Consider the following 15,546-nt stretch of genomic DNA (forward strand, 5'->3'; position numbering starts at 1 on the left):
TCAGGCTCTCAGCTGATTTCTCAACAGAAACTCTACAAGCCAAAAGGGAATGGCGTGATATATTCAAAGTGATGAAAGGGAAGAGCCTATAACCAAGAATAATCTACTCAGCAAGACTTTATTCAGATTTGATGGAGAAATCAAAAGCTTTACAGATAAGCAAAAGTTAAAGAGAATTCGGCACCACCCAACCAGCTTTACAACAAATGCTGAAGGAACTTCTCTAGGCAGTAAACACAAGAGAAGGAAAAGACCTACTGAAAATAAAGCCAAAACAATTAAGAAAATGATAACAGGATCATAGATATTGATAATTACCCTAAATGTAAATGGATTAAATGCACCAACCAAAAGACACACTCTGGCTGGGTTGATGAAAACATGTGCATGTATGCACTTCCACTTATCACATCACTCTGCTTGACCCACCCCCCCCCCAATGCTATGTATTTATTTTATATTGTTAAAGTTACTCATGTTCCCATTATGGCCTGCAATTGTTAATTATCGTTTATTATTTTTTTGTCTGGCTATTGATTGTGAAAACTGATGAGCGTCTTTTACTACTGTGATTATGTAACTATTACTCACTTAATACCACTGCATCATGATTGGGCAACAGAAAAATAACAGAACTCTATCACAGAACTAGGATCTAATAGAAAAACCTGTAATGACTTTTTAAAATCCAGATGCATATCAACATTATCTTGAAATTTTTTGAAAACTACAAATGCTCAGGTATTAATTTTCTTCTCCAGAGCTCCAGATGTTTCTAATGAGCAGTCATGTTTAAAAACATAGGGATGGGGAACACATGTAAATCTGTGGCTGATTCATGTCAATGTATGGCAAAAACCACTACAATATTGTAAAGTAATTAGCCTCCAACTAATAAAAATAAATGAAAAAATGAAAATAAAAATAAAAACAACTGGACTCTATGATGATTTTTACTTTTATCTAGTTTGTTTCACTTTTTCTATTTCATATTCAGTGCTCCCATTTCTTTAGTTTATGTTCTCCAATTTCTCTTTTTTTTTTGGATGTTCTTTCTCAAGGCTTATTAACTGTAGCAGAAAAGCTTTTGTGTATAAATATAAATATGTATAATATATATGTTTTAGAAAACTTATGATTTTTTGCCTAAAAAATATGACATTTTGATTCCACTTGTTTGACATATTATGAACAGAATGCTACATTTGATTTAAAAATAGAAATATGCAATAAGCAACAAAGGTTTACTGTATAGCATAGGGAACTATAGTCAATATCTTGTTATAACCTATGATGGAAAATAATTTCAAAAATAACATATGGTTTTTTGTATTTGTATAACTGAATTGCCTTGCTGTGTACCTGAAACACTGTAAGTCAACTATACTTCAATAATACATATATATATTTTTTTAAACTTTATTGCTGAAAAACATTAATCATTATCTGAGCCTCCACCAAGTTCTAATTTTTTCCAATGGTAACAAAAGATCACTGATCACAAGTCATCATAACAAATATAATAAAAATGAAAAAGCTTGAAATATTGCAACAATTACCAAAATGTGACAAATGGACACAAAGTGAGCAAATACACTGGTGAAATGGCACTGATGAACTCAATGCGGGAATGCCACAAAGCTTCATTCTGTAAAAAGCACAATCATCTGTAAAGCACAATGAAGTGTGCTGGTAATAGTGTTATCTCACCGGGTTATTATGAAAATTATATGAATATAAGTAAAATATTTAGAAGAGTATCTGGCACAGAGTAAGCAGTACATGAAAGGTAAGATATCACTCCCAGGGTGTTGGCAGCTAAATCCATTTCCAAGTCACGTTCTGCCTTGAAGTGACTAGGGAGATACTAAAATCAGTACAGAAGGATGCTGGTTCCACCGTGATGCCGGGCACTGTGGTCCTGGGGGCCCCAGTACACTGCTCAGCCTGTAGTGAAACGAGGCTTCGGCTGTGTGGACTTAGACACATATTTCAGAACACACCATTCTAAACAATGGCGCCAATATCTAATAAAAGACCTAAGTGTGAATCATGCTGTCTCCCCACTTGAGTTTAGACTTATCTGTAACACTTGGCTATTTTGTTTCCTCTATACATCCAGGGAAGTTAAATTTCATATGTGGAAAATGTTTTGGGGTTTTCTGCTGAGTACAGACTTTCCTTCAATGAAAGTTTCCTCTATAAAAGTGTTGCTTCCTCTTCACTATGAAGTCAAAGAAAAAGAAAAGCAAGGAAATGAAAAGAGGTGAATACAGGAAGGAGGCATAATGGTACCAAGTTCAATCAGGAAGAAAAAAGAAAAACAGTATTATGCGCTTTTGAGTAAAGATGGTGAAGACTGCTTGCTGTGTGAGATCTACCAGCAGGTTCTACATCACCAGAGGTATTAAACCCAAAGACATTAGTATGAATCAGACTATGTTCTTACTTTGAGCTTAAAATACAGAAGAGGGAAGTATGGATGGATGAAAAAGAAAAATGTTTAAGACAGAAGTCATATGAACAACATCACAGATCTCACATTAACACTCACGTCATCTCTCTGACAGCTCACGCAAGGAGGGCCATGCAATACTACTAGGCAAACATAATTAGGTCATAATTCTCACTGTAACTCTATACTGTCAACTCCAGCAGACATAAAAGTGTGGAATCAAAGAGGGGTGGGGCATTGCGCATAATGTTTATGAAACAAGGAAACAGAGGTCAAATGAAGCTTTACTTGACCTGTCAGTTGCATACCAGTAGAGAGCATAAATCCAATATAGAAATTCTGCTTTAAAAGAACATAAAACTGAAACAAATTGTGGGGGCTGGGGAAGGGAACAAAGTTGGTTACAAAAAAAAACAGCACTATCTGATTATCTAAAAATCTGTCTGATTCTATCTTTGTTTACCTTAAATAAATTTTTCATTGATATTAGTCTCAGCATTGCATGACTTTTTAATCAAACAAGATTTTAAATTTGCTTTGCATTAAAGGACACAAGTTCAAAGTACTCTTTGAAAAAAAGACTGATATTTTTGAAAAGTATTACTCAAAAGGCCGTAACATACTCATTAAAAGCTGCAAAGCAGCTGCAAACGGTGGTCCAGTAGAGCAGTACTGGCACAGAGGGCGACAGAGAAGAAACTGGTGTAAAGTTAAGATGAATTCAGCAAACCCAGTGCTGTATAGATTAACAAGTCCATTCCCGGTAAAGGTTTTGAACACCAGTAAATGTCTGAATCGGGACACTCTTTGATATGCCCCACACAGATGCTAAATCATCACTTACAATTAGCAGTAAATGCCAACGCCATAGGAAAAGGGCGAAATCACGTTCTGTGCTTTTTGGCTATGGACATGCTAACAATGGTAACAGTATTATGTTCTTATACTCTGCTTCTTCACAGCAACCTTGTCTGTGTGTTATGCATGAGAGATATAAGATCACAGACAACAATCAAATGAAGCAAAACGCGCAAACTCACACTCTTTCAATCCTTTTGTACCTAGCCATGCCTGAAAACTCTGATTGTAGGTATAACTTTGCTAAATAAACTCATAAAAAATATAACTGTATAAGTGAAAGTGAAAGTCATTCAGTCATGCCCGACTCTTTGAGACCCCATGGACTATACTCCATATATACATATGGAATTCTCCAGGCCAGAATACTGGAGTGGGTAGCCTTTCCCTACCCCAAGGGATCTTCATAACCCAAGGATAGAACCAATAACTGTACAAAGGATATAAAAATAAGATTACAGTGGAGAAATACAATAAACTCTTGAGTTTACAAATCTGTGTCTATTTGAAATTTGAGTCTTCAAGTTTAAAAAGTCTGGTGTCAAGTAGTAGAGCAGGAACACTGGCAAAAGCCTGGTCCCAGGACTTAAGACAAGGATGAGACCAGAGGAACCAAAAGAACCTCTGATGAAACCAAAACGTAAACAATGCCATTTTCAGAATGGGTACGCGATAAGCTAATTTTGCTGTAACTAGTCAAGGAAAATGAACCCATAAAATCAATCAGAAACCTCTGATTTCTGATGCTTCTTTTACATGAATCATTGATTCTCAATATATTTATACATTCTAATTATAGATTGAACAATTATACTCTACAGCTTGGTATCTTTTATGTTTTTCAGAGATTCTGTTGAAGGGTCCTGTTACTCCTCCTGTTTCAGTAATTCATGACTGCATGTTTTAGCCACCCAGTAGTAACTATCTCAGCAAAGGACTTCTAATACTACAAAATTCAAAGAAGCAAGAGGTGTCAAGGGAGAATCAAAATTGAGTCAGTACTGTTAAGAGAGCTCTTTTAAATAGAGCTGGCAGCCATTAAGCAAATGCATTTCTCAGCCTGGAGGGAATCTGACTTTGACCTGGCAAAGTCACACAGAACACCAGCCAGGAACTCAAGATACTTAATGGACCTTACTCTAATTCTAAGGGCTTCCTTGGTGCCTCAGTGGTAAAGAACCCACCTGTCAATGCAGGAAATGCGGGTTCAATCCCTGGGTCGGGAAGATGCCCTGGAGAAGGAAATCACAACCCACTCCAGTATCCCTGTCTGAGAAATCCCATGGACAGAGGAACCTGGCGGGCTACAGTCCATGGGGTCAGAAAGAATCAGGTGCAAATTAGCCACTGAGCATGCAGGCACTCTAATTCTACTGATTTCTTAAGGATCGATACTTTCCACCTTGAATGGAGACAATCACAAATCTTACCAGGCAACTTTTAGCAACCTCATGATGTTTTGCTTTTACTTAATTCTTTCTGTTCCTTGGAACACTCTTTCAGGGTTACCGGATTCTGTATATACCGAATCACAGCTCTTAAGACCCTAAATTAACTTTTTTTCTTATTTGCAGCCTCCTGCATTTGGGGAGGTTGACAGAAGTTTGAAGGAAAAAGTGAAAGTTTAAAAGCAGAATGGTTTAAAATAAAATTAAAAAAAAGATTCAACGGATATTAATCTGGTATCATTTACAACTGAAAATCCCCAAAGACGGTCCCTGCATAGCCAACACCTACTAAACCCTATTCAGCCTAATCCTCCCACAAAGATTATTCCAGGGTCATAACTGACCCATCACCACCCTTCAGTCACTTTTTGCTTCATAAACTGCTTGGACTTTTTGGTGTCTTTACACTCACTGGTTACTCGAGCTTAAACACTCACTAACTGAAAAGAGCAAAAGACTCCAAGGTTCTGTTTTTTTCATTCTGATTTTGCATTAGTGTCCTCATCATTTAACTGCTATAACTTATTTTATTGCATACCTTGCTTTACTGGGCTTTAAAGACACTAAATGTTTTACAAAATGAAGGTCTGTGGCAACCCTTGATGGAACAAGTCTATTGGCACTATTTTTCCAGTAGTACTTGCTTACTTCAAGTCTCTGGGTCACATTCTGGTAATTCTCACAATATTCCCAACTCTTTCATTATGATTATAATTGTTACGATGAAGGACAATCAGCGATCTTTGATGTTACTAAAGCAATTGTTTTGTGGCGCCACAAACCAGACCACAGAAGATGGGAACGTTGTGTCTGTTCTGATTGCTCCAGGAACCACTGGCTCCCCAGCCTCTCTCCCCATCTCCCAGGCCTCCCTGTTTCCCAGAGACACACAATATTTAAATTAGTCCAATTAACATGCCTGCGTTTAACAGTTTCTAAGTGTCAGATCAGAGTGAAGAGAAGAATCACAGGTCTCTTACTTTAAATGAAAGCTAGAAATGACTAAACTCAGTGAGGAAGGCATGACTCAAGCCAAGACACACCACAAGCTAGGCCTTTGCACCAGTGAGCCAAACTGCAACGGCAAAGTAGAAGGACATTACAAGTACTACTCCAGTGAATAAAATTCTCCAAGCCAGGCTTCAACAGCACATGAACCATGAACCTCCAGATGTTCAAGCTGGATTTAGAAAAGGCAGAGGAACCAGAGATCACATTGCCAACATCCACTGGATCATAGAAAAAGCAAACCAAATTCCAGAAAAAAATCTACTTCTGAATTATTGATTACGCCAAAGACTTTGACTGTATAGATCACAACAAACTGTGGAAAATTCTTAGAGATGGGAATACTAGACCACCTGACCTGCCTCTTGAGAAACCTGTATGCAGGTCAAGAAGCAACAGTTAGAACTGGACATGGAACAACAGACTGGTTCCAAATAGGGAAAGGAGTATGTCAAGGCTGTATACTGTCACCCTGCTTATTTAACTTATATGCAGAGTACATCATGCGAAATACTGGGCTGGATAAAGCACAAGCTGGACTCAAAAGTGCCAGGAGAAATATCAATAACCTCAGATACACAGATGACACCACCCTTAGGGCAGAAAGTGAAAAGGAACTAAAGAGCCTCTTGATGAAACTGAAAGAGGAGAGTGAAAAAGCTGGTTTAAAACTCAACATTCAAAAAACTAAGATCATGGCATCTGGTCCCATTACTCCATGGCAAATAGATGGAGAAACAATGGAAACAGTGAGAGACTTTATTTGGCGGGGCTCCAAAATCACTGCGGATGGTGACTGCAGCCATGAAATTTTAAAAGACGCTTGCTCCTTGGAAGAAAAGCTATGACCAACCTAGATAGCATATTAAAAAGCAGAGACATTACTTTGCCGACAAAGGTCCGTCTAATCAAAGCTATGGTTTTTCCAATAGTCATGTATGGATGTGAGAGTTGGACTATAAAGAAAGCTGAGCACGGAAGAATTGATGTTTTTGAACTGTGGTGTTGGAGAAGACTCTTGAGAGTCCCTTGGGCTGCAAGGAGATCCAACCAGTCAGTCATAAATGAAATCAGCCCTGACTATTCATTGGAAGGACTGATGCTGAAGCTGAAGCTCCAATACTTTGGCCACCTGATGTGAAGAACTAACTCACTGGAAAAGACCCTGATGCTGGGAAAGACTGAAGGCAAGAGGAGAAGGGGACAACAGAGGATGAGATGGTTTGATGGCATCACTGAATGATGGACATGAGTTTGAGTAAACTCCAGGAGTTGGTGATGGACAGGGAGGCCTGGTGTATTGCAGTCCATGGGGTCACAAAGAGTCGGACACAACTGCGCGGCTGAACTGAACTGAACTGAACTCTGGTGAATACAAGAATGATAAGAAAGCAAAACAGCCCTACTGCTAATTCAGAGAAAGCTGTAGTGGTCTGACAGATGATCAAACCAGCTAAAATATTTCCTTAAGCCAAAGCCTAATCCAGAGAAGGGCCTGTGTGTGCACTCAGTCGCTCAGTCCTGTCCAACTCTTCGTGACCCCATGGGCTGTAGCCCGCCAGGCTCCTCTGTCCATGGAATCCTCCAGGCAAGAATACTGGAGTGGGTCCAGGGGATCTACACGACCCAGGAATCGACCCAGGACTCCCACATTGAAGGCAGATTCTTTACCATCTGAGCCACTAGGGAAGACCAAGAAGGGCCTCTCTTCAATTATATGAAGGTTAAGAGAAGTGAGAAGGATGCAGAAGTGTGAAGCTAGCAGAGGTTGATTCATTAAGCCCAAGGAAAGAAACCCTTTCCATAATACAAAAGCACAAGTGAGGCAGCAAGAACTGATAGAGGAGCTGCAGCAAGGAACCCAGACGACACAGTTAGGATAAGTGATGAAGGTGGCTACACTAAACAACAGATTTTCAGCATACACGAAACTGCCTTATATTAAAAGATTCCTTCTAGGACTTCTATAAGAGAAGTCAATACCTGGCTTCAGGGTTTCAAAGGACAGGCTGGCCCTCTTGTCAAGGGCTAATGCAGCTGGTGACTTTAAGTCAAAACCGATGTTCATTTACCATTCTAAAACTCCCAGGGCCCTTAAGAATTAGGCTACATCTACCCTGCCTATGCTCTACAAATGGAACAAAGCCTGGATGATAGCACATCTGTTTACAACACAGTTTCCTGAATATGTCAAGCCCTCTATCAAGACCTACTGCTCAGAAAAGATTCCCTGCAAAATATTACTGCTCACTGACAATGCACCTGGTTACCCAAGAGTTCTGAAGATGTACAAGATTGATGTTGCTTTAATGCCTGCTAACATAACATCCTGCTAACATGGATCAAGGGGTAATTCCGACTTTCAAGTCTTATTTAAGAAATACCTGGGTAAGCTTATAGCTGCGGTCCGGAACCCACACTATCTATAAGGTATGCATCCAGCAAAAGGAGACCTGTTTCTAGAGCTAAAAGGATTAAATGAGATAACATGTGTAAAAACAGCAGGGTACCTATCCCATACTAAAACACTAAAAAATAATAGCTTCTTTCAAGGATCTCTGTAAATCTGTTGAACTCCTACTCACCCTCCAAACCCCAATTTAAATATCTCCATAAAACCTCCTTAATTATTTGTTCTATTTTCTTCCTCCCCCAAAATGCAACTGCTTAGTCTTCTGTTTCCCATGGGAGTTATAGAACCCTCTACTGTACTTTAAATGCTTGTTGATGGCCTTTCTGTTCCATTAGAGAATGAATACCTCCAAGGGTGGAATTTTTATCTAACTACTGCCTACTCCAAAAGTTAAAGAATCAATAATGAAACTTAATTAGCATTTATTAAACAAGTAAATGATTTCATTAAACTATTACAAACTAAATTCCATCACCTCCACTAGCTTGGTTCATCGTGATGCTCTCCATCTATATGCCATCACTCCATGGCAAATAGATGGAGAAACAAGGACAGACTTTTATCTTCTTGGGCTCCAAAGTCACTGCCAATGGTGACTCCAGCCATGAAATTAAAAGATGCTTGCTCCTTGGAAGAAAAGCTATGACCAACCTAGATAGCATATTAAAAAGCAGAGACATTACTCTGCCGACAAAGGTCCGTCTAGTCAAAGCTATGGTTTTTCCAATAGTCTGTGTGGATGAACCATAAAGAAAGCTGAGCACGGAAGAATTGATGTTTTTGAACTGTGGTGTTGGAGAAGACTCTTGAGAGTCCCTTGGACTGCAAGGAGATCCAACCAGTCAGTCATAAAGAAAATCAGTCCTGAATATTCATTCGAAGGACTGATGCTGAAGCTGAAGCTCCAGTACTTGGGCCACCTGATGTGAAGGACTAACTCATTGGAAAAGACCCTGATGCTGGGAAAGATTGAAGGCGGGAGGAGAAGGGGACGACAGAGGATGAGATGGTTTGATGGCATCACTGACTCAACGGACATGAGTTTAAGTAAACTCCAGGAGTTGGTGATGGGACAGGGAAGCCTGATGTGCTGCAGTCCATGGGGTTGCAAAGAGTAGGAAACGATTGAGCGGCTGAACTGAAATGAACAAACTAAAACCCTTATAGAGTCTTTCAAGTATTCTACAATACCCTAAAAAGATAACAATCCTTACATACTTTGATACCCTATCAGCAATGCAATTTTTTAATGCTTCTGCTCACCATACACTCATTTAATCATCAAGTACAAGTGCCTCCTGCAGGCTGAGAGTACTGTACATTGGTGAACAAAATGAACAAAAATCCCTGTCCTGATGGGCTTTATGTTTACCAGAGGTAAATCTGTAGAAGAAAGAAATTTCCATGACAAATATACCAGAAGACACAAAGTTATTCTTCAATATTTACTAAATATCAAAAGGATAATAAGAAACAAAAACCTCCTGACACACAAAATCTAACTACTTTAAAAAGCATGATATAAATTCAGATTCAGTGTAGTAAACAAGTAAAACTAATTTTGTATCCCTAAAAAAAAAAAATGCTCATCCTAAGGACTCATTTCCTTGTAGCTAAAAGTATTTGTAATTTCTTTTTTGAATGGTTACCAGTCTTTGTGAGTTTTTAAGAATTTTACAAATACAATTACAAGCATCGCATAGATCCTAATTTGAAAGGTGGTGATGTGTAACGTGGCCTCTTTGAAAATCTGTTTATAACCTTAAAACATTCTTCATTGTATAAGTGAGGAGAGCTTTTCACGCAACTTTCTATCAGGGCTTCCAGTCTAAGTGGTGCTCCTCCATGAGTAAGACAGGCTATGCTGCTGCTGCTGCTCGTGTCCGACCCTGTGCGACCCCATAGACGGCAGCCCACCAGGCTCCCCCGTCCCTGGGATTCTCCAGGCAAGAACACTGGAGTGGGTTGCCATTTCCTTCTCCAATGCATGAAAGTGAAAAGTGAAAGCGAAGTTGCTCAGTCGTGTCAGACTCTTAGTGACCCCATGGACCGCAGCCCACCAGGCTCCTCCGTCCATGGGATTTTCCAGGCAAGAGGACTGGAGTGGGGTGCCATTGCCTTCTCCAAGACAGGCCATACCAGCACTAAATGAACTAGCTGCAATATCAGGCAAGCAACCCTGGTGCCAGAGACACACATGCTGCTCTTGCACACCAACCTTTCTCCAACCTTACCCCTTGCTTCATCCTCTTTGCTGCATCCACCTTCTTCCTCAAGTATGGCCTATGGTTTCCTTTCTTTGCTCATTCCCAGGTTTGGCCTAGAAAGTCCTTTCCTTATCTCTACTGTCAAAACACTACTTATCATCATACCATTTCCATCTGGAAGAGCTTAGGCTTTTCTCTCTTGGGGTAACTGTACCCTCTTTTAATTAACAACCCTCTCTGTGAGCCTTTCCTACAGAGCTTAGCTAGTTCCACCTTGCTCTAACCCTGCCCAGCCACTCTTACTGAAGCACAAATGTTCCTCACTGTTCTGCTCATCTGGAAAGGGCCCTTAAACACACAACAGGGGCTTGGTTTTCCTATCAGATAAAAGACTAAACATAATACCCAAATATCCAATACTTGCCATAGCTAAACACTAGGAAACTTCACTGAGAGATCCCTGCAAAACAGTATTGAATTCCAAAATCACAAAAAAGACTCAGTCTTACTGAACAAATCCTGCTACCTAAAATTACATTATTTCAATATCAGAAGAAACAAAAAAAGGTAATCTGTTGTCCCATGCAGAGAATGCTGAGAGGAGGATCCTGAAGGCACTAGGTACTTCTTACAGAGAGGTTTCATTTCTATTGTACCTTTTGGTCATTTTAGGCTTTAATAAGCCAACTTAACATTTAACTGAGAGCCTTGCCCTGCTTCACTAATTAATACTGCAATCAACAAATGAAAGGGAAATCAGTAATAACCAATTCTGGATATAAAGTGCAGTGAGCTGGGTTTCGGGTTACGGTTCCTACATGTGGAGTTGTATAAATAGGGATCTCTGCCCCATAGAGTCTACAGAGAAAAGGTGAAAAGCATAAACGTCAAACAAGTGGTGAATGGACAGATCACCAGGAGCCCTAGTTTCAAGGGCTCTTTCATCAATCCCCAGCCACAGGGAAGAAACACTTCAACAGCACCCTAAAGGAAACAAGAAACTGAATCATGAAAGGAAACAATAAAAAGCATCAGCGGCATGCCTTACAAAAATTACTAGTGAGATTTAAGTCTCAACCCCCACTTTTGTCTCAAAAGTGCTTTCTAATAATACTGCGCAGATTCCAAACAGCTTCCATCTGCCAAGAACTTGCCAACTGCACCTCCCCTGCTCAGCAACCAGGGTGAAAAACCAATCCCAAGGGAACCTCAATCCCTTCATTTTGGCAGAAAACTGCAAACATCTACCTTGCTGGGCATTTATCCACAGGGCGAATAGTTTCAAAGTGAATTTAGGAGGTGAACAAGACCCAAGGGAAAGCAGGAGAGACAAAACAAAAAGGAGAATGGGTGAATACAGATTTAAAGGAAAAGGTCAGAAAAACAGAAAAGTCAAGAATTTATCTGGGGCGGGGGGGGGGGGGGGAGGAAAGCAAAAAGGCAATATAAAAAGTAAACTCAAAAGAAGAGAATAAAATAATACTCTACCCTAAAGATAAATGACTCGAGAAGGAAAGTGAGGAGCAGCAAAGAGAGTCCAGATGACTTGAGGAACTTTACAAATTCTCTTACTGTATCTTTTAAGACTGATTGGGTTCGGAGATCGGAATCCTAGCAGAGGCAAGGGTCTATCTAGCAGGGGAGGAAAAAGTGAGCCAACGTTGGAGAGTAAAGATATCTATCCTGCCTCCTAAGCTCTTAGATAGACATCAGGTAGGGCTGAATCAAGGAAACGGCTGGTGAGGAGCCGGGTTCCGGGAAGGGCTTAGAGAGGCAACGATCACGCGGATTCACTTGCCCGTGGGCGACAGGGTCCACGTGGGCTCGGGGGAGACCACAGCGCTCCCCCACCCCCACGCCCGCCCCGGGGGCAGACTGCGAGGCCGGACTAACAAACAGATGGGCTCCCAGAACAGGCGCAAGAGATGCGAAGTATCCTCGGGAGCTGGCGACACTCGACGGGGACCCTGAAGGGGGGACCAGGGGCAAGGGCGGAGTCGCCAGGGGCCCCGCAGGCGCTCTTGGCGAAGCCGGAACTCACCGATGCCGAGCCCCACAACCAGGCGGCCGGCGAGCAGCGTCTCCTTGTTGTTCGCCGCGGCCAGCACCGCGGAGCCGGCGGTGAAGAGGGCACTGGCCAGCAGGATGGCGGCGCGGCGGCCGAAGACGCCGTTGAGGGCCCCGCCGGCCAGCGCCGAGACGGCGGCCGCCCCCACCGTGCCGGACACGAGCAGCTCCTGCCACATCGCGTCCAGGCTGAGCTGCCGCTTGAGCAGCAGCATGGCCCCCGACACCACCCCGGTGTCATAGCCGAACAGGAAGCCGCCCAGCGCCGAGAAGACTGCCACCACGTACACGAAGGCGGGGGTCTCGTCCTGCTGGAACTGCCGCCGCGCCGCGCGCTCCAGGTCCCCGACGCCGCCGCCGCCGCCCGCGCCCGCGCCCTGCAGGCTGGCGCTCGACTCCGCGGCCGCCAGAAGGCTGCGCTCCCCGGCCGTGCTCGCCGCGTCCGGCTCCTGCTGCTTCCTGCGGCGCTCGCCCATGAGGCTGCTCAAGCTCCTCAGCGTGTACTCCACATTCTCGCTCGCCTTGCGGGACATAAGGCAGGGGCCCGGGGCTGCCCGGGGGAACGAGGCTCCGCGGGCTGGCGGTTTCGGAGGGCTGGACAGCCCGCGCGGGCACAAGGAACCGCCGCCTTCCTCCTCCCGGCTCCCGCTCCGCCTGCCACGGTAGCAGCCGCCGCCGCGGCCACTCCGGGGAGAAAGTTGCTGCCCGCCGGCCCCGGCTCTGCGGAGTTGGAGCCTGGCGGGTCTCACTCGAGACTCACGCCCCGCGCCTGCCGAGCTGGCGCTGCGGAGCAGGCGGGAGGTGGGGCCGCGGGTCACGTGCAGCCCCAGCCGGCGGGGCCGGCCCGAGATGCCCCGCCCCTGCCCGGGCGGTGCCAGCCTCAGCCCACCCCGGACCCCCAAACCCCACCTCCCGATCGAGCGCGACCTGTGACCTAGGCTCCTTCTAAAGTGGCTCTCGGTTTCTTAACTGCTCCGAGTCCCGTAGTTTGGGGGTTGCAGCTGAGGGGCAAGCCAGTGTTTGCCAGCCCGGTACTAGGCTTCCGGACCCGGAGAAATAGCTTACGATGATTGCACGGTTTCGGAAGGCGAGGAGAGAACCACTTAGAAAAGCCTGAGGATGGCCAAGGCTGGAAGGGCCTAGGAAAAAATATCCTTTTATGGCATATAGCAAGTACCCTTCCTTCCTTTTATAATACAGTGATATAAATGAATCTGTTCCGGAGCAAGTCAGTTTCTTATCGCCAGTCCCTCCTCACTTTATGTTTATTTTAAAGGAACGATACATCTTATTTCTTTGAGGACAGAGGTAACCTATCTCCCCAGGTGAATCGCAAAACTTGTTCCATGGATCCCTGATGTGTAAAAGAAAATTCACGTTGATGCGTTCCACTCTTGTGTCACCAAGTATTAACAGCTCCTACTGGTACAAAGGAAACCCAAGATTTCATCTGATTTGAGGCTTAATAGGCAATCTCCACCAACACGCTCATTAAAAGGAAGGATGTCTTCTCCCTGGAGAAATCTACACTGTTGTCCTCCATTTTCAGGGGGCAGTTGTAACTGTCTCATTTGTTTGTGTGCTGTGTTGTGCTGAGTCCCTTCAGGCGTTTCTGACTCTTTGCAACCCTATGGAATGTAGCCGGCTAGGCTCCTTTGTCCTTGGGATTCTCCAGGCAAGCGTATTGGAGTGGGTTGCCATTTCCTCCTCCAGGAATCCAACTCTGGTCTCCTGTGTCTCCTGCATTGCAGGTGGATTCTTTACTGCTGAACCACTGGGTAAGCCTGCCTCATCTTCCTGAAACAATGCAAAGATGACATTACTTGCCACCAGTTTTTTAAACTGTTAATTGTGGGTTATTAGTTTGTGGGTCCCCCCCCCCACTTTGTTGTCTTGTTTCAATAAAAACTTACATTATAATTTGTCAAAATTGCTTTTCTTTGGATTATCAATCATGATTATCTCCATGATACAACACTTTCCTTTCCCGAAACTAGGAAAAATGATTTAATGGACTCAGAGGGCTTAACTGTTTAAACTTATTGTGTGACTTTTAAGTAAGGTTCTCTCATAATCCCCAGGGATCAGTTAAACAGAGAGAGCTTTTAGCTCTAGAGCAATGAACTCTTTAATAATACTCATGCTTCTGTAAAAGATTCAGGTAAGAGCACGCCCTTTCCCAGGCCTGCTGGTGTAAAACTGCGCCATCTGGTGGTGAGCAATTCCATCGTTTTTGAAGAGCTGGGCTTTTCTACCAGAGGAGATTGTTACCAGTTCCCTCTTGTTGAGATGAGAAAAAATAAAATAAAAATAAATAAATAAATAATAAAAAGAAACAAACTTTCATTTACTCCTAGCAGGGACACCTTGTCTCCTGACCATCCCTTGATGGAAAGTCAAATTTTGTGTTACAGAACACTAAACTACTTAAAGTGGTTCCATTCCATATCGTCAGGTCACCTAAATACCTAAAAACAGGTTACATCCTAAAAGAAATACGACATGAAAAAAGGGATAAGAGAGTTTAAACAGAGTTCTTCCCAGCCCTTGAAGAGTACCAAGTTCGTTTTAGTACCACAACATGAGTAAAATATAGTTTCCTGAAGCCTGCCACAATTGCAGATTATGGTGAAATGGAAAGCCCATTGGCCAAGAATCAAAAGACATCGGTCCCATCACTATCACTGTTTTGCTGTACACTTTTGACAAGCAATTAAATTCGCCTGTGCTTGTTTTCTTATTTGCAGAGCAGATAATGGTACAGCAGTGACTTGTTTACTAGAAATGAAAAGGAATTTTAAAATATACCTAACTCCTGTTGCAGAGTAAATAATAATTATAAGCATCAGTATTGTTTGCAAGGTGAATTTGAAAACCCAAGTTTTAGGTACACTTGCTTTACAACCTCAAGAAATGCTAAGGACCAGATAGAAAAGGGAAATAAGTCAGAGAATGGTTTTAGCTTTACTGCTACAGATCCCTTTCCATTCACCTCTCCCACCATAGTAGTCCCCTTTCCCCAGAGATAACCAGGCCTATCAGTTTGAAATGTATCTTTCCAAAACATTTCTATGCATTTATATGTATGCA

The 15,546-nt window shown here is 42.7% G+C and overlaps 1 protein-coding gene across 2 annotated transcripts in view; it reads right to left on the reverse strand.

Annotated features, from left to right (window-relative positions):
* SLC2A13 (solute carrier family 2 member 13) overlaps positions 1 to 13,285 on the reverse strand; it is a 482,259-nt gene extending 468,974 nt beyond the window's left edge. Inside the window, exon 1 of one of the 2 annotated variants that reach the window (XM_043446759.1) lies at positions 12,431 to 13,281. In XM_043446759.1, coding sequence (XP_043302694.1) covers positions 12,431 to 12,989 — 559 coding nt within the window. In that variant the 5' untranslated portion in view covers positions 12,990 to 13,281. Of the gene's footprint in view, positions 1 to 12,430 lie in introns of both variants that reach the window. The other variant, XM_043446760.1, reaches the window with a different exon arrangement.
* Positions 13,286 to 15,546: the final 2,261 nt, after the last annotated feature.

Source organism: Cervus canadensis, chromosome 25, assembly GCF_019320065.1.
Source record: "Cervus canadensis isolate Bull #8, Minnesota chromosome 25, ASM1932006v1, whole genome shotgun sequence".
Classification (NCBI taxonomy): Eukaryota; Metazoa; Chordata; class Mammalia; order Artiodactyla; family Cervidae; genus Cervus; species Cervus canadensis.